Consider the following 22,936-nt stretch of genomic DNA (forward strand, 5'->3'; position numbering starts at 1 on the left):
GAGTGTCAGGGCCCAGCCATGACGTCTGGGACCAGCTGCTGGGAGATTTCATGTCCCTTAATAGGCTCCAGGATGACGCCTGAGCCAAAGGCCCTGCCTCCTGTGGCCTTGGTTATAGCCACTGAAGGCCAGCTGCACCTTGCCCAGCAGAGACAAAGGGGTGCACACGGGCACAGGTGAGGGGGTGTGTATGCACACCCTATCATTTCAACTGAAAGATCTCGCTGGTCCAGGAAAGCCATTGTTCTTCAACTTCCTGAGCTGAGTTTAGGTAACCTGCTGGCGTCCTCTGCCTGCTCCCGTGCTGGCATCTGTGGAAAGAGCCACACTGGCACTTAAATACTGTCACTTTCAGGTGGGCTCTTAACATGGCAGGGTGCACTCCTCGGTGTTCCGGTAACAGTGGCTGGGCCAGGTATGACTGGGTTTTCCTTGCCGGTCCTTTGCCCACCGGGACCTTCCTACTCCTAGTTCTACTGAGGTGACGTCACTGATGCCCCTCCTCCCCCCATAAAACCTCTGGAACCGAATTCCCTAACTGCCTTTTTCTTGCCAAACTTTCAGAGGTTGGCAAGTTGTCATGGCGACGAGTGAGGACCCAGAGGAGGAGCAAGTAGTCCCAAATGAGGAGGACGAAGCCAACGTGAGGGCAGTGCAGGCCCACTACCTCCGGAGCCCGTCCCCTAGCCAGTAAGTGACCACTCGTCTCCCACCCTTACAGCCACGGCTGGGAGGGGTTGGGAGCAGGATGGGCCGTTGGCTCCAGGGAGCCTGCAGCCATCACCTCGGTTCAGTCATTCAACAGATATTATTGAGCACTTGTATGTGTCCTACTTTCTGGAGGTGGTGAATATGCAAATAGACTGATTGCAATGTGGCAGGTATGTGCTAAGTATTCATATGTCCAAGATCTAGTATGTGGTGAACTAGGCACTAGGGAAGGGAACGACTGGACTTGGAAGGTCATAGGCGGCTTGCTGGAGGAGATGATGCTGGACCCGAATCTCAGAGGATGAGTAGGAACTTGGCAGGGCTTGATTCACTAGGATAGGGGCTGGATATGGGGATGACAGGCCTTAGACTATAAGAGAAGGGATCAGGAGAGGAGAAGCCCAAGCGAGCATTCCCTAGCACTGAAATAATTGTGTATCCATAATCAAGCTGTGTCGTTTACACTGGGAGATGCGTATGCTTGGGGCAAGTCACAAGATGGCAAGGGGCATAATGCATCTTCCTGGAGAGTCCTTTTTTTTGGTTTTGTTTTGTGTTTTTTTTGAAAGGAGTCTCACTCTGTCACCCAGGCTGGAGTGCAATGGCGCTGTCTCTGCTCACTGCAACCTCTGCCTCCCAGGTTCAAGCAATTCTCCTGCTTCAGCCTCCTAAGTAGCTGGGATTACAGGCGCATACCACCACATCTGGCTAATTTTTGTATTTTTAGTAGAGACGGGGTTTCATCATGTTGGTCAGGCTGGTCTCAAACTCTTGACCTTGTGATCCACCCGCCTTGGCCTCCCAAAGTTCTGGGATTACAGGCGTGAGCCACCGAGCCCGGCCTGAAAGTCCTCTTTTTACCACAAGTAATTGGAAACATTATTTTACATTAAAATCATCGAGGTTATTTTCTCATGTAGAATTAAAAAAAATGTGTGTGTAACGTTTTAAGACAAACCATGAGACGGTGAAGAAATGTCATGCTTAATTGCTTGCTAAAACAATACTGCGTGTGCCTGTCCATTTTCTTCTGCCATAAATGATAGCAGGAGACCTGACTTCTACTCATATCTCTGTCACCAAATTGATGTGAAGAATAACTTAAATGGTTGAGCCTTTAGTTGGAAGGCCCAGCTAAAATATCTGAAATTAACCTCCCTTCTAAGAATTTATAATTCTGCTTGACTCCACTTTTCTTCCATTCTTCTCTTGGGGTGTTACTGGCTCCTGCTTTCTGAGGTTCAAAAGGCTTCCCCAGTGGAGTAAGATGGGAACAACGGCAGGTGCTTGGCACTCATGGGCCAGGGCACTTCACCCAGATGGAGGGTAGGCACTTCTTCAAAATGCAGCGTTACGTCGGGAGGCCGAGGTGGGCGGATCGTGAGCTCAGAAGATCGAGACCAGCCTGGCCGACATGATGAAACCCCATCTCTACTAAAAATACAGAAATTAGCTAGGCGTGGTGGCAGGTGCCTGTAATCCCAGCTACTCAGGAGGCTGAGGCAGGAGAATTGCCTGAACCCGGGAGGTGGAGGCTGCAACGGAGCAACCTTGCAGGCGGAGCCACTGCACTCCAGCCTGGTGACAAAGCCAGACTCCATCTCAAAAAAAAAAAAGAAAAGAAAAAAAGAAAGAAAATTCAACATTATGGTCACACTTAGGGAAACTCTCAGGATTGAGAGATTTAAAATATGTTCCTCCTCTCTTGTACACCCCTGAATAAGGTAGAGGTCGCTTTGTGTGTGGTTGGGATAGGTGACAGTTTTGTGTATTGCTAAGGGTAATGTTAGCTATTATATCTAAAGGACATTTCTTTCTTGCTCAAGTAAGTTCCTAAACAGGTACCTGAGCAGTGATTCAGGAACTAAGACTCCTTCTATCTCGTGGGTTCACCGCTTTAAAGCGTGGCTTCTAAAGTCACTATGCCATCAGTATCAAGATAAAATGGAGACGAGCACAGAGAATTTCCCAGGAAGTTTTATGGTCTGGACCTGAAAGTGACCACTTCATATTCCATTGCCTAGAACTCAGCAAGGTCATGCTTTCTTGCAAGGAAGCATGGGAAATAAGGTCCATGAGCCCCCAAAAAAGAGGAAATTCGTGTATTTACAATAGCAGTCTCAGCCACAATGTGCTCCTCCTCTCAGTCAATCCATAGAACATGTTTACTGCCTCCCAAGTGAGAAAACTCAAAATCCCACTTACCAACTGCTGCATACAGAGTTCCAGTCTAGGTTCTCCAATGGGGGTGCATTCTCTTCCTCAGGCCTGAATGCAACACGTTATAGTCTGATCAAGATAACTGCAAAAAACAGCTACCATTTTATAAAAGGAAGAAGAGGAAATACTGCAGTCATATAATTAATGAGCATGTTGACCTAGGATGTGAGGAAACCTCCTAGATTTGACCTTGATTTTTCTTTCTGAGAGGAACACCCCTGTCTGTTGTTCTCTTTGACCTCTAGCTCTGCCTTCTGAGCTATCTTGCTGGTCCATTACCTCCATGGCCACATCTGGAGTGAGGCTGAAGACATGTCTTTCTTGAAGGCTGTATAGCTTTTGCAGACTGTCCTACTTATGAAAATTTCATGGCTCAGGGGCTGTATTAAGGCTTATGCTGCCCAAAAGCTTTTGAAAGTTCCTGGTTTCTTTGAAAATACAACCCTTTCAAAAACTCAATAGGTTTATGATCTATGTAGATTAGACAACTCCATGTGTTACTAACCACACTCCAAGTTATTTCCTAGATAGAATCTTAAATTATATCTGATTTATATATAAATCTGATTTATTGATATAATCATAAATTATATCAATCCTGATTCATTTATTTGCCTTCTTTTCTCAGTTTAATGGTAGTTATCTTGGGAGGTTATCTGAAACTGTAAATTTGGGTTGGCGGTCCAGGATGCATGTTATAATTTGTAGTGCATTTATTAGAAAGTTTTGCAATAGAATGTATAGCTAACAAGCTAATGAAGGGAGGATGAAATCATAAAATATAATCAATCCAAAAGAAAGTAGAGAAAAAGAACATAGAAAAAGAACAACTTTTTCCACAAGAAATCATAGGTTAGAAAAAAAGGAAGAATACGAGTAATAAATAAGAAAATAGTAGTATGGTAGATTTAAACTTCAATATATAAATAACTACATTAAATGTAAATAGACTCAATATTCCATTAAAAGATAATGATTTTCAGACTCCATTAAAAAGGCTACATACTGTTTACAAGAGACACACATTAAAAATAAGGATATATGTTTGTCATGGGTAGCTCATGCCTGTAATTCCAGCACTTTGGGAGGCTGAGGTAGGAGGACTGCTTGAGGCCAGGAGTTTGAGACCAGACCAGGCAACATACCGAGGCCTGGTCTCTACAAACATTTTTTTAAAAAATTAGCCAGGCATGGTTGCACATGCCTGTTGTCTCAGCTACTCAGGAAGCTGAGGCAAGAGGACTGCTTGAGCCCAGGAATTTAAGACTGCAGTGAGCTAGGATCATGCCACTGCACTCCAGCCTGGCTGACAAAGTGGGACCCTGTCTCAAAAAATGAAATAAAATAAGGATATGGATACACAAAGTTAACCAAGAATAAAAAACTTATACTACACTGTTCCAGTTACTACTGCTCATAACTTCACATTTTGGTGGCATAAGATACCATTTTATCATGTTCATAATCAGGAGCCTGGATGAGGCACAGTGGGGTTAGCTTGTCTTTGCTCTAGGATGTCCAAAGCCTCAGCTAGAAAAAATGTGAAGACTGGGGATGCCTGAAGGCTGAGGGTGACTCATAGAGGCATCTTCACGTTTGGCAGTTTATGTTGAAATTTACCTGGGCTTTTGGCCAGAATACCTAGATGGTCCCTCCATGTGGGCTACTTTGGGCTTTCTGTAAGCATGGGCTTTCTGTAAACTCCAAGAGTTGCATCCAAGAGAATAAGATAGATGTGTACTAATTTTCAAGAGCTAGCCTCAGAAGTTACATAGCACTGCTTCCGCTGTACTCAGCTGTCGCAAATGTCCGTGAAGTTTCAAGGGGAGGCAACACAGACTTCATCACTCCGTCAGAGAAGTATCAAGGTGATATTGTAAAGTAAGCCAAAGCGAGTCAGTGCAGCAGATTTTAACGTAATCATTACTAGATACAAAGAGACAAAAAGAGACATTTCATAATGATCAAAGGTTCAGTTCACCAGAAAGATATAATAATTTCCAATTTCTATGTCTAATAACACAGCCTCAAAATACATAAGGCAAAAAATTGACAGAACTGAATGAAAAATTAAAAGTCACAATCTCCCGCAACTGTACATATATATATATGTATATATATATTTTAAACTATCTCAACAACTGATAGAATAAAAAAAATCAAAGAATGATTTTTTATAAGAATATAAAAAAATCAAGAATATGTGGACAAAACAATAAATAAAATTAACTTAATTAGCATTTATAGAACGTGTACCCAGCAACCACAGGATACACATTCTCATCATGTACGCATGGAGCATTTACCAAAGTACATCATATACTGGCCGTACATGTATCAACAAACTTTTAGTGATTGAAATAATATCGAACATCTTATCTGAACATAGAAGAACAAAGGTAGAAATCAGTTTAAAAATTAAAAAATAGAAATTTAAATTAAAACCACAATTCAGTACTACTACATACTCACCAGAATATCTAAAACTAAAGACCAAAGATAGCAAATATTAATGCAGATGTGAAGCAATCAACACTCCCATTCATTGCTGGTGCGAGTGTAAATTAGTACAACCATTTGGAACTATTTTGCAGTATCTACTAAAGCTAAACATGTGGTCGTCCCCTGACCCAGCAGGCTCACTCTTCATAAATACTTAACAAAAACAAGCACATATGTATACCAGAAGATAAATATTATAATATTTAGCAACTAACAATCATTAAGAATATAGAATATATAAACAACATGGTGAACTGTCCCATTAGCAGTAGGCTAGATAAAGAAAGTCTGGCATATATATTTATGTTTAAAGCTTCCTTTCTTGGTCTGTTTTCTGTTGCTATAACAGATTACCTGACACTGGGTAATGTACAAAGAATAGAGGTTTATCTGGCTCACAGTTCTGGAGGCTGGAAAGTCCAAGATTAAGTGGCCACATTTGACAAGGGCCTCATGCTAGCTCATAACATGGCAGATGGCATCACATGGCATGAGTGCATGTGAGAGGAGAGCATGCATGTGCAAAAGAGACCAAATGCAAGAGGCAGCCTCACTTTATAACAACCCCCTCTCACGGTAATTAATCCAGTCCCCCGAGAGCCAGAACTCACTCCCTTGGGAAAAGCATTCATCTCTCTTAACAACCTAATCAGCTCTTAAAGGCACTGCCTTCCGGTACCACCGCACCAGAGACCAAGCCTCAATATGCATTTTGGTAAGGACAAACCACAGCATTGCCTTAGGGAATATGTATTTTATTAACTGCCTATCATTTTGGTATGATTGAGCTTCTCAGATTGTTGATTGAGGAAGGCAAATAATAAGTATGACACACAGGGGCAGGGATGAGAGGAGTCACTGAAAAGAGAAATAGGAGGCAGGGAAGACTGACTCTGCTGGTTTCACAATTTTACATCACCTTAGCCTACCACAAGACAAAAGCACTGAAGCAAAGGCATTCAATCTTTAGCCCTTCCAGCAGCCATTCTCCCTTCCTAGGCAAAAACCAGCTTAGCCTGAAAGACGGACTTTCCTGTGGAATGGGCTGAACTTCCTTAAAGCATGGCCCCGTATCCAGAGCAAATGTTCTCTGGCTTTGCAGTGACTGCTGCTGAATCCTGTCGGTTTTGATGCCCTCCTCGGTTTGTGTATACTACTCAGCAATTGATTTCTAGAAACTTCTCCCAAATCGTGTAGCCCTTTCCAGAAATTTTCAAGGAAGGCAAACATGTGGTGACACTTCAGAGGCTGTCTCTTCCCACAATGTCATCATAAAATAAGAAGTCTAAACGATTACAATTGCACAGGCTTTGGAGCGATCATCTAATCAATCCCACTTTATCACACAGAACCACACCTGAACCAGTTCCGATGAATGAGTCTGCAGCACTTTTTAAAAATGAAAAGACAGCCCACAGACTTGGAGAAAATATCTGCAAATTACGTATCTAATAAAGAACTTGTATCTGGAATATATATTTTTAAAACTCCCACGACCTACTAATAAGGAAATAACTTAGTTAAAAAGCAGACAAGGGCCGGGCGCGATGGCTCACGCCTGTAATCCCAGCACTTTGGGAGGCCGAGGCGGGTGGATCACGAGGTCAAGAGATCGAGACCATCCTGGTCAACATGGTGAAACCCCGTCTCTACTAAAAATACAAAAAATCAGCTGGGCATGGTGGTGCGTGCCTGTAATCCCAGGTACTTGGGAGGCTGAGGCAGGAGAATTGCCTGAACCCAGGAGGCGGAGGTTGCGGTGAGCCGAGATCGCGCCATTGCACTCCAGCCTGGGCAATAAGAGCGAAACTCCGTCTCCAAAAAAAAAAAATAAATAAGCAGACAAATGATTTGAATACATATTCACCAAAAAAAGATATGTGGATGGCAAATAAGCACATGAAAAGATGCTCAAAATCCTTAATCATTAGGGAAACACAAATTAAAATCACAGAGAGTTCCATTACATACCTATTAGAATATCTGAAATTAAAAGGACTGACCATACCAAATGTTGGTAGAAAATGTGGAGTACTTGGGACAATCTTATACTGCTGAAGGGAATGTAAAATAGTCCAACCATTTTACACTTTTTCAGTTTCTTATAAAGTTAAACCAATACACCTATATCTACATGATCCAGTCATTCTACTCCTAGGTATTTACTCAAGAGAAATGAAAGCCTATGCCTCCCGGGCACGGTGGCTCCTGTCTGTAATCCCAAAACTCTGGGAGGCTGAGGCAGGTGCATCACCTGAGGTCAGGAGTTCGAGACCAACCAAAACCCTGTCTCAACCAAAAATACAAAAATTAGCTGGGTGTGGTGGTGAGCACCTGTAAGCCCAGCTACTTAGGCTGAGGCAAAATAATCGCTTGAACCAGAGAGGTGGAGGTTGCAGTGAACCGAGATCACACCACTGCACTTCAGCCTGGGCAACAGAGTAACAGTCTGTCTAAAAAAAAAATAGTAATAATAAAAAAGAAGAAGAAAGCCTATGTCTATGCAAAGACTTATACATGAATGTGTATAGCAGGTTTATTTGTAATAGCCAAAAAACTAAAAACAACCTAGGTGTCCATTGACAAGTGAATGGATAAACGCATTGTGTTACATTTATACATAGGAATACTATACAGCAATGAAAAGAAATGAGCTATTGATTCATACAACGTGGATGAATCTCAAAATAATCATGCTGCTTGAAAGTCAGACAAAACAGGGTACATCCTATATCATTCCACTTACATAAAATTCTAGAACCTCTCTAGTGGCAGAAAGCAGCTCAATGGTTGCCTGGGGGGCAGAGGGCAGGGAAGGATGAGAGGGAGGGCTTAAAAAGGGGCACGAGGGATGATGTGACCTTGATGGCAGTGATGGCTTCACAGATGTATACATATGTCAAACCTTACCAATTTGTATATTTTAAATTTGTGCAGTTTGCATGTCAGTAATAAAGTGGGTTTTAAAAAACGTAAACAATAAATAAAACCCTCTTTTAGGAGGGAGCATGGCACTGTGGAAGGAAATTAAGTGGTGCAGCTGCGACCAAAATTGAGGTCAGATCTGCCCTCCTACTTACAAACCCTTGAAAGCTTGCTTAGATTACTTAATCACAACAATTGGAATGCCAGTTTTACCCAGGAGTAGAGAATAAATAGTATAATATATACAAAGCTATATTAGGTAATTGATAAATGATGGTTCTCTTCCCTTTTCTTTTCAGGGAAAGATATCTGACAAAATATTTTCAGTAACTCATCATGTCAAAAAATTTTTATTTAGCCAGAGTCACGCACACACTGGTTAAGACATCATGCTTCTCTAATGCTGCCATGAGCAAATCCTGCATTCTAAGAAGCAGAGATACTTCCTGATAGTTGTTCCTGTCCTGAACAGTCCTCCTTGCAGCTGATAAGTGCCTGAAATTCCATCCTTCTGGTTTTATGACTTCAGGCAAAGGTTTGAGTCTTTAAGTAACATTTTAAGTCTTTAAGTCAAATTATGCACCAAGTCAGCAAATATCTCACCCCCGGACTCTTAGTTCTTGCACTGGTTTCCTAGGGCTGCCACAGCAAACTATTGCAAACTAGGCAGCTTAAACACAACAGGAATTTATTCTCTCACATTTTGGAACCCAGAGGTCTGAAATCAAGGTAGTGACAGAGCCACACAGCCTCCGAAGACTCTACGGAGCTCTTTCTTTGTCTCTCCTCGTTTCTGTTGGCATTTCTTGCATTGCGGCAGCATAATTCCAATCTCTGCCCCTCCTTCAAAAGGCCTCCTGCTCTGTCTTCTCCTATAAGGATGCTTGTCATTGGCTTTAGGGTCCATCCTAATTCAGGGTGATCACATCTCAAAAGCTTTAACTTATTACCCCTGCAATAATCCTTTTTCCAAAAAAGATTACATTCCCAGGTTTTGGAAGACATACCATTTTGGAGGGCCACCATTCAATCATGACAGCCCCAGATCCAGACCCGAGCAGACATAACTGTACTCTTTCCTGTGTACCTAGAACAGAGCCTTGCAAAGCTTCACCCAGTGCTCCAAACAAATAGCCACTAGCAGCCAGTTAAAATTGGCAGGGATGTAGCCTGCTTGCTGTCCTGGCAGGGAGTCCTAACATTTCAGGTCTCATCTGTAAATCTCATCCTAGGGTGAATTAAGAACCTGAGAAAGGGGTGTAGACAATGGATACGGGTGTCAAATCTTCATTTTTGCCTGAGTTAGGCACTAGCTTCAAACACCTCAAATTCAAACCTGGCCACTAAGAGTCACTCTCTGGAAGAAAACGTGCTGTTAGAGATTCATCCATCCTCCAGCGAGGAAATGTCTCTAGGTGATTCATGAGTTGACACTAAAATTTAAAAACCCCTGTCAGTGGGGCAACTTGGTGGGGGCTTCTTCCTTACCTATGGTCTCCATCGGACCTTCCCAGTCACCTAAATAAATACAGCCTGAGAAATAAGTGTGCTTGTAATGCAAACCAACCTCTAGGCCATCTCCTTCTTCTTCTTATCATCAGTTTTCTCTTCCCTTCCAATTAAAGGAGCAAAAACATTTTCATCACTCTCTTTTTCCCTATTTGAAGAATGCTTTTCTGCTTTCCTTTATATCTTTCCAAGTTAAAATCCGATTCTTGTTGGCTTTTAGATCTGAACTTTTCAGGACTTGGCAGTTGTTTAAAACTGCTTGGTAAGGCTTGATCAGGCTTCCTCTCACGGTGGCACCGTTTCCCTCGACCTTCAGCTGAACTTCCTTCACTGTGCTCTCCTCTCCCTTCCTGTGGTGAGCAAGCATCTGTCTTCCAGCGGTGGTGGGTGGGGAGAGACGGGGCATGAAGTTTAAGTTCACTGTGTTTTCATTCTGTTTCCCTGGGAAATGGCTCCTCCTGTCCACCCTTTCTCCCTCACATTTCTTTTTCAGTGAAAATGTCTCCACCTTGGCTCTTTCACTAAGCCCGCTGGAAGCAGCTTGCTAAAAATCGATTTTCTTTAGTTTACTGACTTCTGTTCTTCCTTAGAGCCTGAATTGTGCCTGTGTGTGGTCATTTTCTCTGAAGTGGCTGAACACTTAGAGAGCGCTCAGAAACCTTGTGCCTTTTTTGCAAAAGCCAAATCAAGAAGACACCTCCTCCTGGAGTTCTACCTCTGTTTTACTTCCAAGGGACTCCTTGATAGGAAGTGATCAGCTATAGGGAAGTCTGGGCCGAAGGACCCCAGTTCAACTCCATTCCATGTCTGGACAGCACGCAACTGGTTTAAAGCAATGGGCTTTAAACTTTGCTGATGGCAATCTGCAGTGTGACAATGCCATTTACATCTCAACTCAGAGATATATACGTGTATATATAAATTTTTAAAAGTTCACAAAACTACCCTTACAATGGGTGGCACTATTCCCTTTCCTTCCCATCCCTCCCTCCCTCCCTTTCTTCCTCTTCTTTTTCCTTCCCTCTTTTCCTTCCTGCCTTCCTTCCTGCCTTCCTTCCGTTCTCTTTCTTTCTTCTTCCTTTTCTTCTTTCTGTCCCAGATGCTGAGCACAACCCATTGAATTGATTTTATTATACATGGATTGGTCAGTCTGCAGTTTTGAAAAATGCGGGTCTGCAGCGAGCTGCACGGCTCTCGGGCTCTTGCTTAGGAAGTCCATCCAACTCCCCTTTATCGCTCCTCTTTCTGTTGAGCTCAAGGCTTTTTAGCAGCTGCTTCCTGATCCGATGATGAGGTATGTATCGATCCGAGATCCTCTTCTTCCCCGCCTGTCTTTCTTGAACAGCCAGCCTTCACTGCTTTCTAATCAGGGTGTGAGTGTCATCTCACTCCATCTCAGGTAAGCCGGCTGGGACACAGACATAGTCATAAATCAAAGCCTCTAGGGCCGCCATCTCACTGACCTTGCAAATAGAAACAAGGCCAATTGTTCAGGGCTCTCCCTCCTTCCTCTTTTCTATTCTGCAATCCTTCTTCTCTGTGGACAACAGGCATCCGTTTTAGGTCTTGCCCTCACACCTTTCTTTATTAGACTTAATAAACCGTGACTGTGGCAAACGGTTTTGTGACTATTAGGTTTACATCTCCCCTCATGGCGGCTGACTCGTAAAAGCATTTTAATCTACATCCTACATTCCACACCGGGTAATACTGAGCAGGGTTTAATGTTGCTCACATTTTAGCATCAGCAGCCAAAGACAGAAACACTGCGGGGCTGGGGAGGAAATCTGTTCTTAATCCCCGCTCTTTTCTCAATTACAAAGCTGCCAACTTCTCAAGAGTGTACCGGGTAGGCTCTTCACGTATGACTTCTCAGGTTTGCTGACTCATCAGCTGAACTTCAGTCTCTACCACCCATAAGCAGGAGAGATGTTTCACAGCGATTTCTCTTTTCAGATTCTCCCTATCAAGCCCGCAGTCTCAGCGTGTAGGTGTGTTTAGGACAGATTCTTGGTTCTCAGTATTTGTTACTTAAAACCAAATCCTCACAATTTAAAGTCAACGTTGTTTGGACGATAATCCCAGGTGAGGATCTTGGCAATCCCACCTGCTGAGTTCTTTGCAGGGCCTTTCTGCACACCCGACAGGTGAGGATGCCTCCTGTGTCCATTTTCAGTCTGTGTCAGTTGCTCGGAATACTGATTACGATGTGAGAAAGGCTCTCTGGGATGCAGGTGGTGGAAATGTGGTGCGTGCAAGGAGGAGGCGCTTGTAATCCCGAGAGTAATACAGTCCTTCTCAGCATGGATCTGTTTGGTTTTGCCTCAAACCTCATTTTACATAATACTGACCCTTAATAAATAAAACAATGTTTTGTTAATAGGAGTATAAATAGTATTCATTATTGAAAAATAAAATAATCAAACTCCCTTGATAAATATTGTTGAAATGGAAAATATGGCTCACCTTTATATAAAATCTGGGGCTTCGATTCTAGTTTTGTGAAATATTGATATATGAAAACTAACTGTCCTGAACCCCTGCGCTCAGAATGTCACCAGGTCTGGTATAGAGGCAGGGTTTGCTCTACCATGTCGGCATTATTTGGTTGTTACTTCCCATCCACAACATATTTAGGTCAGTCACGGATATTTATTAGGTTGTGTATCACTATTAAGGAGAAGACTGCCTAAGCATTTGCCTAAAACTTGCTTTGTTTAGCCCTTGGAATAGCACTGTTCCTGTTATCTATTGGTGTTTAACAAATTACCCCAAAACTTAGTGACTAAAGACAATAATTTTATTTTGCTCCCCTTTTTGTGGGTCAGGAATTTGGACAGGATTTGACTGTTTCGTATGGCATCAGCTGGAGTGGCCTGATGGGCTGCAAGGTCCATTTCTAAGAGGATCATTCACATGGTTGACTGCTGGTGGGGAGCTCAGCAGGGACTGTTGACCAGTGGCCTTTCCAGCTTGCTGTTCTGGGGGTAGTCGGACTTCTTATATGGCAGCTCAGGGGTTCCCAGAGAGAGTGTCAAGACCCAGAGAAGGAAGGCTTCCCTCAAGATGTGGGCTCAAAATGGGCCAGTTATCACTTGTACTATATTCTATTGGTCAGAGCAGCCACAGAGACCACCTAGATTCTAGAGCAGTGGACATAGACCCCACCTCTCTATGGAAGGAGTATCACAGATCTGGGGTGACCATTCCTCTTACAGAAGAAAAAATGGCTAATGGCTAACATAGGCCTCAGGTATTGTATACATCTTGGCCTCTGAAGGGCAGAGAGTAGGCATGGAGAGGACATAGCCAAGATCCTGCTTTTGCTTTGAGGCTTGCTACTGGTGTTCAAGTAAAATGATGAGCATTCAGCGAACACTTGATAAATCTTATTGCTAATTGTTGTAAGTGCCACATTTCCTTAAGTAGAGTACTGTTGAGGGCAAATTCAGTCAGTAGGTCAGAAAATAGCTGTTAAACATTTACTGTGTACCAGACATTCTCCTAGGTGCCAGGAACACAATGGCCAAGAAAATACCCAGTCATGGTCCTTGCCTTCATAGAGGGTATGATCTAGTATAGGAGACAGATATTTATCAAATGATTTCATAAATAAGTATAAAATTTCATCTGATAGAAGTGCCATAAAAACAGATGTATGGTGCAAGATCAAGGAATCTTCCCTAAAGAAGGGATGATTGAACTAGAATCTGAAAAACGGGGGAAGAAGGAGAGGCCTAAGCAGCAAATGAACTTCTGCAAAGTCCCTGGGCAGAGAAGAACTTGGTGAGAATGACAGCCAAAAGAAGACCAGTGTACTGGACAGGAGTGAGCCAGAGAGAACGCGGTGCAAGCTGAGGCTGAAGAGGAGGAAGGGGACAGAGAATACAGGGCCTTGGAAATCAGCAGGTTTGATCCCCTAGGTTGTATGTGGACACCTTGCCCAGCCTTACCACAGTCCATCCATTCATTCGGACATCCAGCTGTTCATCCATCTACCCATCTGTCTGTGCCATACACTCACTCAGTCATCAAACCCTGAATGGTCATCTTCCGTCTGCTAGAGACACAGGTAAATGAGACCAGCTAATCCACCTGATCTGTACCTTTATAGAGCTCATTGCCACCCCCACTAGATGATTAAGTCTTTACTATCTTCACCAAGCAATAAGATTCCAAAGATCTCTCTAGTTTTAACACGCAAAGATAATGTCCCGTGAACTTTACCCTTAACCCACCCCCACTCTCCAGTAATGCTTATTTGAAATGCATCTTTTGGTCATAAAAAGTACTTGGTGCTAGAATGGAAATGAGCCAACACAACTGCTATCATAAAACTCTATTATCTTCACCAAGCAATGAGACTTCTAAAGACCTCTGTAAGTTTAACATCCAACATCATTTGGAATTGAATTAAATTGAGTTGATTAGAGTTATAGAAAAAAAAATTGGCAGATAGGCAGCAGGACTAACTTTTAGCTCCCACTTGGATGGACAGAACAGCATGTAGAGACTCACATCAAGAACCTTCGCTTACAGGAACATATAAGGAAAACTGAAAAAATTCACAGATCCTTTGAAAGCAGCAGCTTGCTGCTGCAAACTCCATGAGATAGCCAAAAAACTCTAAGTGCCCAAAGTGTGAGAAGAGGCAAGTCTGCCTCCTGACATACGTCCTCACTGGGGAACCTGAAAATCCAGCTCACATGATGAGGATTTAACCTTTCCTACAGCTGAAATGAATTTAGAGAGCTGAGAGATATATGTAAGTAGAAGCAGCAGTGGGAAGAGCCCTGTAGGCACTCCCAGTCTCCAGGGAAGCCATTTCTGACTTTTTCTCACAGGGGTCCTTGGGGAGGGCAGCCAGGGGTCTTAGGGAAGGACCACGAGGAGAAGGAAACTTCCAACCGAACTTTGTAATAATTTCAACCTAGTGTAAATTGTCCAGGCCAGAATGGGGGTTGGGGGGATGGCAAACAGGAAGAGCACAGAAGCCACCACAGGGGAGCAGTGGTGGGGCCTGAAAGCTCTGCTTGCTTTTCCTCAGGGAGGCTTGTAGCCTGGGGCAAGATCTCATCCCTGATTACCAGCTGCCTAAACAGTGCTGTTGGCGTGGCACAGTGGGAGTGGGACTGGCCTTGCTGACTAGGTGAGCTGGGTGAGACCCCCACTGCCAGCTTTATTCACTTCCCTGGCAACCTGTATGATGCAGCAGAGTCAGCCGTAATCCCTGGGAACCTAACTTCATTGGCCTGAGAACCACACCCCATCCGCAACAGCAGCCGCAGAAAGCCCCACCCAAGGACAGTCTGAGCTCAAACACAGGACAGCCCTGCACCCACCTGACAGTCTTTTTCTACAGGCTATGGTAGCCAAAGACAAAAGACATAATCTCTTGGGAGCTCTATGGCCTACTCATCACCTGAGAAACCTGAATATTTATCCGGGAGACGTTAGGGCAGGTTCGTATCCCTGCTATATACTACTGCAGCTGATGCTTTCTTGAAAGTGCCACCGCCTGGCTGGAGGCCAACCAACTCAAGCCATTACAGCAACTCATAAAAGAATAATAATGCTGCTCCAAGAAAGGAGAAAACAGCAGCTAATTCTACCACCTGTAACATCGTGACTAACCAGATGTCCCAAGTCTAGCTACACGACAACTTCATTGCTACCATAACCAGCATTTGAGAAGACCAACACACTAAATAAAACTATAACCAAGGACCCTCACAGAGTCTATTTCACTTCCCTGCTACCTCCACTGGAGCAGGTACCGGTATCCATGGCTGAGAGACCTGAAGCTGGATCACATCACAGGACTCTTCGTAGACACTCCCCAGTACAAGCAATGAGACTGAAGCCCTGGTGGCTCCACTGGGTAGCTAGACCCAGAAGAGCAGTAACAGTCATTGCAGTCCAGCTCTCAGGAAGCCCCATCCCTAGTGGAAGGAGGAGAGCACCACACGAGAGAACACGGCATGGGACAAAAGAATCTGGACAGCAGCCCTTGAGCCCCAGATCTTTCCTCTGACATACTCTACCCAAATGAGAAGGAACCAGAAAAACAATTCAGGCAGCATGACAAAGCAAGGTTCTTTAACACCCCCAAAAGATCACAGAAACTCACTAGCAATCAATCCAAACCAAGAAGAAATCTCTGAATTGCCAGAAAAAAGAATTCAGAAGGTTGATTATTAAGCAACTCAAGGAGGCACCAGAGAAAGGTGAAAATCAACTTAAAAAATTTTTAAAAATAATGCTGGATATGAACACAACAAACTCCAGAAAAACAGATAGCATCAATTAAAAAAATCAGAACTTCTAGAAGTGAAAGACAGAGAAATGCAAAACACAGTGGAAAGTTTCAACAATAGAATCAAACAAGCAGAAGAAGTAACAGCTCAAATACAAGGTGTGAAAATTAACAATAGCAATGCCATTTTTCTACCTTGTTGACTGTTTTCCACCTCGGTGACAGTGTTCCCAGATACAAAACAAATGTCAACTTCACCCATGCCTTAAACAGAGCATCACAACTCTGACCACAACAAAGCCTGACTGGCCCTCACCACATCTTTCCGCAGCCCCCTACAGTTCCAACCTGCCAGCACTTGCCCAACCCCTCCCCTGTAGAAACTTTATGATAAAAACCTCAGTCTGAGGTTCCTGACTGAGACCCCTTGCAGGCTCATTCCTGTAAATAAGCCCGTTTGGCGACTGAGGTGCCTTCTTTCCATCACTCTCTTCCTTTATGTTTTCCTAACACAAGGCTTTCAAATCAACCCAATCCAACAAAGACAAAGAAAAAAGAATTTTTGAAAAATGAACAAAGGCCCGAGAAGTTTAGAATTATGTTAAATGACCAAACCTGAGAATAATTGGTGTTCCTGAGGAAGAAGAGAAATCTAAAAGTTTGGAAAACTTATTTGAAAAACATAATCAAGGAGAACTTCCCTGGCCTTGCTAGAGAACTAGGCATTCAAATACAAGAAACTCAAAGAACACCCAGGAAATTCATCAAGAAAAGATTATCCCCTAGGCATATAGTCATCGTTATCTAAAGTCAAGACAAAGGAAAGAATATTAAGAGCTATGAGGCAAAAGTATCAAGTAACCTGTGAAGGGAAACCTGTCAGATTAACAGCAGATTTCTTAGCAGAAACCCTACACGCTAGAAAGGACTGCGGTCCTATCTTTAACCTTCTTAAACAAAACAATTATCAGCCAGGAATTTTGTATCCGGCAAAACTAAGCTTCAGAAATAAAGGAAAGATAAGGCCAGGCGCGGTGGCTCACGCCTGTAATCCCAGCACTTTGGGAGGCCGAGGCGGGTGGATCACGAGGTCAAGAGATCGAGACCATCCTGGTCAACATGGTGAAACCCCGTCTCTACCAAAAATACAAAAAATTAGCTGGGCATGGTGGCGCGTGCAGAATCACAGGTTCATCTTAATAGATGCAGAACAAGCATTTGACAAAATCCAGCATTGCTTCTTTATGTTTAAGACCCACAGCAAAAAGGGATATATACCTCAAGGTAATAAAAGCCATCTATAACAAAACCATAGCCAACATCATACTAAACAAAAGTTGAAAGCATTCCTCCTGAGAACTGAAACAAGACAAAGATGCCCACTTTCACCTCTTCTATTCAACATAGTACTGGAAGTCCTAGCCAGAGCGATCAGACAAGAGAAAGAAATAAAGGGCATCCAGATCAGTAGCAAGGCAGTCAAGCTGCCACTGTTTGCTAATGATGTGATTATGTGCCTAGAAAACCCTGAAGACTCGTCCAAAACGCTTCTACATCTGATAAATGAATTCAGTAAAGTTTCAGCATACAAAATCAATGCACACAAATCAGTAGCACTGCTATACACCAACAGTGAACAAGCTGAGAATCAAATCAAGAACTCCATTCCTTTAAAATTGCTGCAAACAAAACAACAACAATGAACAAACAAAGTTTAGAAATAGACCTAACCAAGAAGGTGAAAGACCTCAACAAGGAAGGCTACAAAATACTGTTGATGACAGTATTTTGTCATCAATCATAGATGACACAAACAAATGGAAACACATCCCATGCTCATGGATGGGTAGAATCGATATTGTGAAAATGACCATACTGCCAAAAGTGATCTACAAATTCAGTGAAATTCTAGAAGATAACATCAGAAAAACCCTTCTAGGCATTGGCTTAGACAAAGACTTCATGACCAAGAACCAAAAGCAAATGCAACAAAAACAAAGATAAACAGATGGGACTTAATTAAACTTTAGTTTCTGCACAGCAAAAGAAATAATCAGCAGAGTAAACAGACAACCCACAGAGTGGGAGAAAATCTTTGCAAACTAAGCATCCAACAAAGGACTAACATCCAGATTTTACAAGGAACTCAAAAGGCAAATCAGCAATAATAATAATAATAATCCCATCAAAAAGTGGGCCAAGGACATGCATAGATAATTCTCAAAAGAAGATACACAGACAGTTAACAACAAACATATTTTTAAAATGCTCAACATCACTAATTATCAGGGAAATGCAAATCAAAACCACAATGCAATACCACCTGACTCCTCAAGAATGGCCAAAATTAAAAAATAAAAAAAATAATAGATGTTGGCATGGATGTGGTGTAAAGCGAACACTTTTACACTGCTGGTAGGAATGTAAACTAGTACAACCATTATGGAAAACAGTAGAGAGATTCCTTAAAGAACTAAAAGTAGATCTATTATTTGATCCAGCAATCCCACTCCTATCTACCCAGAGGAAAATAAGTGATTATATGAAAAAGACTTGCACACATATGTTTATAGAAGCACAGTTTTCAATTGTGAAAATATGGAACCAGCCCAAATGCCCATCAATCAACAGGTGGACAAAGAAAATGTGGCGTAGATATAGATATAGATATAAACACACACATACATATATGCCGTGGAGTAATAGCCATAAAATGGTGTAAAATCAGGGCATTTGCAGCAAATTGGATGGAATTGGAGCCCATTATTCTAAGTGAGGTAACTCGGGAATGGAAAACCAAACATTGCATGTTTTCGCTTATAAGTGGGAGCTAAGCTATGAGGATACCAAGGCATAAAAATAATACAATGGACTTTGGGGACTTGGGGGGAAGGGTGGGAGGGGGTGAGGGATAGATTACACATTGGGTACAGTGTACACTGCCCAGGTGATGGGTGCACCAAACTCTCAGAAATCACCACTAAAGAACATGTCCATGTAACCAAACACCACCTGTTCCCCAAAAGCCTATGGAAATAAAAATAAATGAATTGATTAGCAAAACAGTTATTTTGTAGTAACCACCCACAAATTAGTGTCAACTTCAGGAGAATGGTGTGCCCAGTGTCAGCCAGGCCATGAAGAAGGAAATGACCTTGTCAAGAGAAAGGAGTGGCCTGTGAATCTACTTAGGATGGACAGCCTCTAGTGAACAAAGTTTAATCCACCCCAAGACATTCACGAAAGTGAAGCCACATCAGGGTGGGTTCCCCCAAGCTCAGATGTATGCCATTCCCCAGTCATGCTTATCTGAAAATGCATTTTTTTTGGTCACAAGAGTACTTGGTGCTAGAATGGGAATGAGCCAGCACAGCTGCTATCAGAAAACTCTCAGATATTATGGATGATGATGCCACATCGTGCTTCCCTGAGGCTGCAGAGGCAGGTCTGGCCATGTCTTGGGTAGAGTCCCAGACTACTTCTTTCTCCTGGCAAGAGCACTGGCATTGCTGACACTGAACACACCATTCTCCCTAGAGTGGACTCTGATGTAGATGCACAGGAGAATCGTTCTGCTAACCAGTTCAACTGAATTCAATCTCAACCTGTCTCAGCTCAAGTTAGCTTTGTTCAGCTTATCTGAATTCTGCTCCACTCAACTTTGCTCAGCTGAATTCGTCCATGCATCTAGGCTTCTAACAAGCATTTCTTAAGTACTTACTGTCAAAGTCTGCATTGAATCTGGAAACCCAGCTGGGGTTGCTTCCACCAACCAATCCACCTTCCTGTTCTAATCTAAATGGCATCTGTGTATTGTGGAGAGAACGCTGGACCTTCAGCAGGACTGCCCTATATTCTCAACTTAGCCCTGCCATTTACTTACTGCCTTGGGCAATTTTCTTAACCCCAGGAATAAAAATAATACCTAATTTGTGAGAATTTGTCAGAATTATATTCATAGAAGGCACTCCTAAATGGTATCCATTAAATTCCCGCTCTCTGGACCTAAAGGAAAGACTAAGCAGAAAAAAGAAAATGACCCAAAGCTCATGTGAACACCTGAAGAACAGGACATTCACTAGAAGGATGTTTACTAGTGAACTGTGGTGCGGTCCCACCCCACCACCACAGTGCAGTCCCAAGTCTGGTCTCTGCTCTAGATTCTCCATGTTCTTAAACATCTCTTTTGACAACCACACTGAATTATTTTGGGAAATTGCCTTGATATTCACCCAAGTTACTTTTTTGCATCTGGGCTCCACCTGACTCTTGATTTCTTGTGCTCAGAATCGGTACCTGTGCATTTGAGTTCATCTTTAGCATTTCACTTGGTGCTGTGCCAGTCCTTTGTCATCAGCCCATTCCCTTGCAAAAAGGGAGAAGGAATGAAGAACAGAGGGAACAGAAAGAGTGGTGCCAACCTATGCAGCCCAACAGTCTGGCAGAAGACTGGTAGAGGCACAGTGAAGGACATCCTGTAGACTGACTGATAGCAGAGGAACAGGAGACAACATTTTTTAAATGAGCAGCAGGACATCCCAGAAAGTGAAGCCATATCAGGGTGGGTTCCCCCAAGCTCAGATGTATGCTTTTGCCTCCACAGCATAGACCACCATGTGATTAAACATCATACACCATCAATGCCAACTCTGATCTGAAAATAGGTGGGCGTCTGAGCCACAGGATACCCAGTGTTCTGTATTCTTGGGTCCTTAAACTTAGACAGGCGTTGCCTTGAGCGCTCACTATTTCCCACTTGTTGCTAGAATCAGAACCAGATCTCTCATCTAAAAGAATGCCTTCAATTCAGATGCTGCGGGCTCATCTCACACAAATGTCCTCTTCCCTTAGGTATTCCATGGTCTCAGATGCAGAAACAGAAAGCATTTTCATGGAACCCATTCACCTCTCCTCAGCCGTTGCAGCCAAACAGATCATCAGTGAAGGTAATGCAATGAAAAGTTGGGGGGAATCAAAGTGCAGTGGTCAACTGGAGACCCTTGGGGGAGGGGGCCATCGGAAGATGTCAATGTGCCCCTCAGGTGCTGCCCGTCACATTAGGAAGAGCAGATCTTCAGAAGGCAGCTCTGCCAACCCACCTCCTCAACCTTGATAGGACAGAAGTGGAAATAATTATGCATCAGTGTGAACAGGGACAAACAGGGACAACCAGGGAGGCAGCACCAGCCTGTCTCTAGGGCCTCTTGCTCAGTTTTTGGTTACCTCAGGGGTCCTGAGGTGGCTTATGACAGAGGCACAGACCTGAGAGCCCAAGAAATGGCCAGGAGCATACAGAGGGTTCTCATCCAAGGGAGTCTAGACTTAGACCTGCACATCTACCAGTGCTTAAAGATGCTTCAAACCGAAGGATGCATGGGAAGGAGGGAAAGGGTTGAGTGGGGACCGATGTTAACGTTTACACAGTAAAATTTTGAAGAAGGCAACATATTATTATATTTCAATTCAAGGACACTTGTCTGGATTAGATGGATTTGTTTTTTCTAGTCAAGTTTAGGTAAATAATCTTTTGCAATTTCTTTCTTCCCCTTTCTTCTCCCTTCTCCCTGGGAAGCCTCACAACTCTGGTGAGACAGGGTGGAGTGGGACAGGTGCATGCTGATTAAGTAGGGCCAGCTGGCCTTTGGGCTTAATCTTGCACCCATTGCTGGTGGCCACAAGCCTCTCCTTGGTCTTTCATTATGAGAATCACATGCTACTCTTTGTCCACCCTAACTCTGGTCCTTTCTTGGTCCCCTGGTCGATTTGGGTCTCCACCAGGGTCTCTAGAGGACATCTGGACTCTTGAACACTTCACATAGAACCAGAAATTTGACTTGCTCTTGCTGACTGTTCTGGGCACTCTAGGAGCTGCATCTTCTCAAAGACCCATCTGCTTTGGGGGATTTTTTTTCTTTTTCTTCCATACGTGGGGTGTCTGTTATCTTGCCCCCGAGCACAGGCAGTGTCTTCACCTTGGTCCAGTTCTCTCTGAATTGCTTCCAGCACCACCCTCGCTCTGGAAAGTCTTTTCTTCCTCTTTTGTGGTTGGAAATTTCCCTAACCATCCATTCGGCATCATCCCTGCTTTGTGCTTCATTCTGTGGGCCATTCTCCAGGCTTTGGTTCTTGCTAAGTAGAAGTCCAGCTTTAGGAATTGTGGGGAGAAAAAAAAAACATTTTCTCTCTTTGAAAGCTTCACTTTCAAGTCTATAGAATGCTATGGACATTCAAAGTCTAGTTTGAAACCAAAAGATGTGCAATGCCTTTTTTTTATCCTGGGTCTTTTCTATTCTTCTCTTCTCTGGGAGCATCAAACCTGTTTTATTAGCCTTAGTGGCCGAAGGGCTGCAGGGGAAGAAAAAACAATATATTAGAGAGAAAGGAAAATGTATCAGGTGATATTTCAAAAACATCGCTGCGCTCACTGGTGATCAGAGGAGTAAAAACGTGTGTGGAAGAACCTTCCATTTTCATGAAAGTCGGCACATGCCGCACACCCGAGAGTGTAGGGGAGAAATGTGTGGGCTTTACTTTCTGCTGAAGAAATGTCAGGTAATAGAAAGAAATCGATGCGGGGATGGAGGCTTCTACAGAGGCCGAGGTGTGAGCCAGAGGCCTAGGGAAGCAGGCGTTGCCATGGGGGTGAGGAGCTGGGACGTTTGTATTTAAACTGAAAAGAAGAGAAGTTGAAACAACAACCTGCTAGATAAATCGCTGAGGAAGACAATGCTGTGTATTTTAATGAGGTGTCAGGAGTCCCATTTTTTATATGTAGTAAGGGAAAAACATCTAAGTAGACGAGGGAAGGAGGGG

The 22,936-nt window shown here is 43.3% G+C and overlaps 1 protein-coding gene and 1 long non-coding RNA gene across 5 annotated transcripts in view; one reads left to right on the forward strand and one right to left on the reverse strand.

Moving 5' to 3' along the window:
• The window catches only part of STYXL2 (serine/threonine/tyrosine interacting like 2), a 74,081-nt gene that overhangs the window by 31,208 nt on the left and 19,937 nt on the right, over positions 1-22,936 (forward strand). For all 4 annotated transcript variants that reach the window (XR_010340386.1, XM_064370620.1, XM_064370621.1 and 1 more), the window contains 2 exons: positions 565-690; positions 20,975-21,069. Coding sequence is in view for 3 of the 4 variants with exons in the window: in XM_064370620.1 (XP_064226690.1) it covers positions 581-690; positions 20,975-21,069 (205 nt within the window). In the remaining variant the exon portion in view is untranslated. The remainder of the gene's footprint in view (positions 1-564; positions 691-20,974; positions 21,070-22,936) is intronic.
• LOC135272283 (uncharacterized) lies at positions 95-14,035 on the reverse strand. Its single transcript, XR_010340387.1, has 3 exons — positions 13,821-14,035; positions 2,917-3,013; positions 95-311 (listed from the first exon to the last, which is right to left on the reverse strand). It is a non-coding gene; the product is annotated as an uncharacterized LOC135272283 (long non-coding RNA).

This window comes from Aotus nancymaae, unplaced genomic scaffold (assembly GCF_030222135.1).
Source record: "Aotus nancymaae isolate 86718 unplaced genomic scaffold, 86718_ANA_hifiasm-v0.15.2.pri h1tg000108l, whole genome shotgun sequence".
In the NCBI taxonomy this organism is placed as follows: domain Eukaryota; kingdom Metazoa; phylum Chordata; class Mammalia; order Primates; family Aotidae; genus Aotus; species Aotus nancymaae.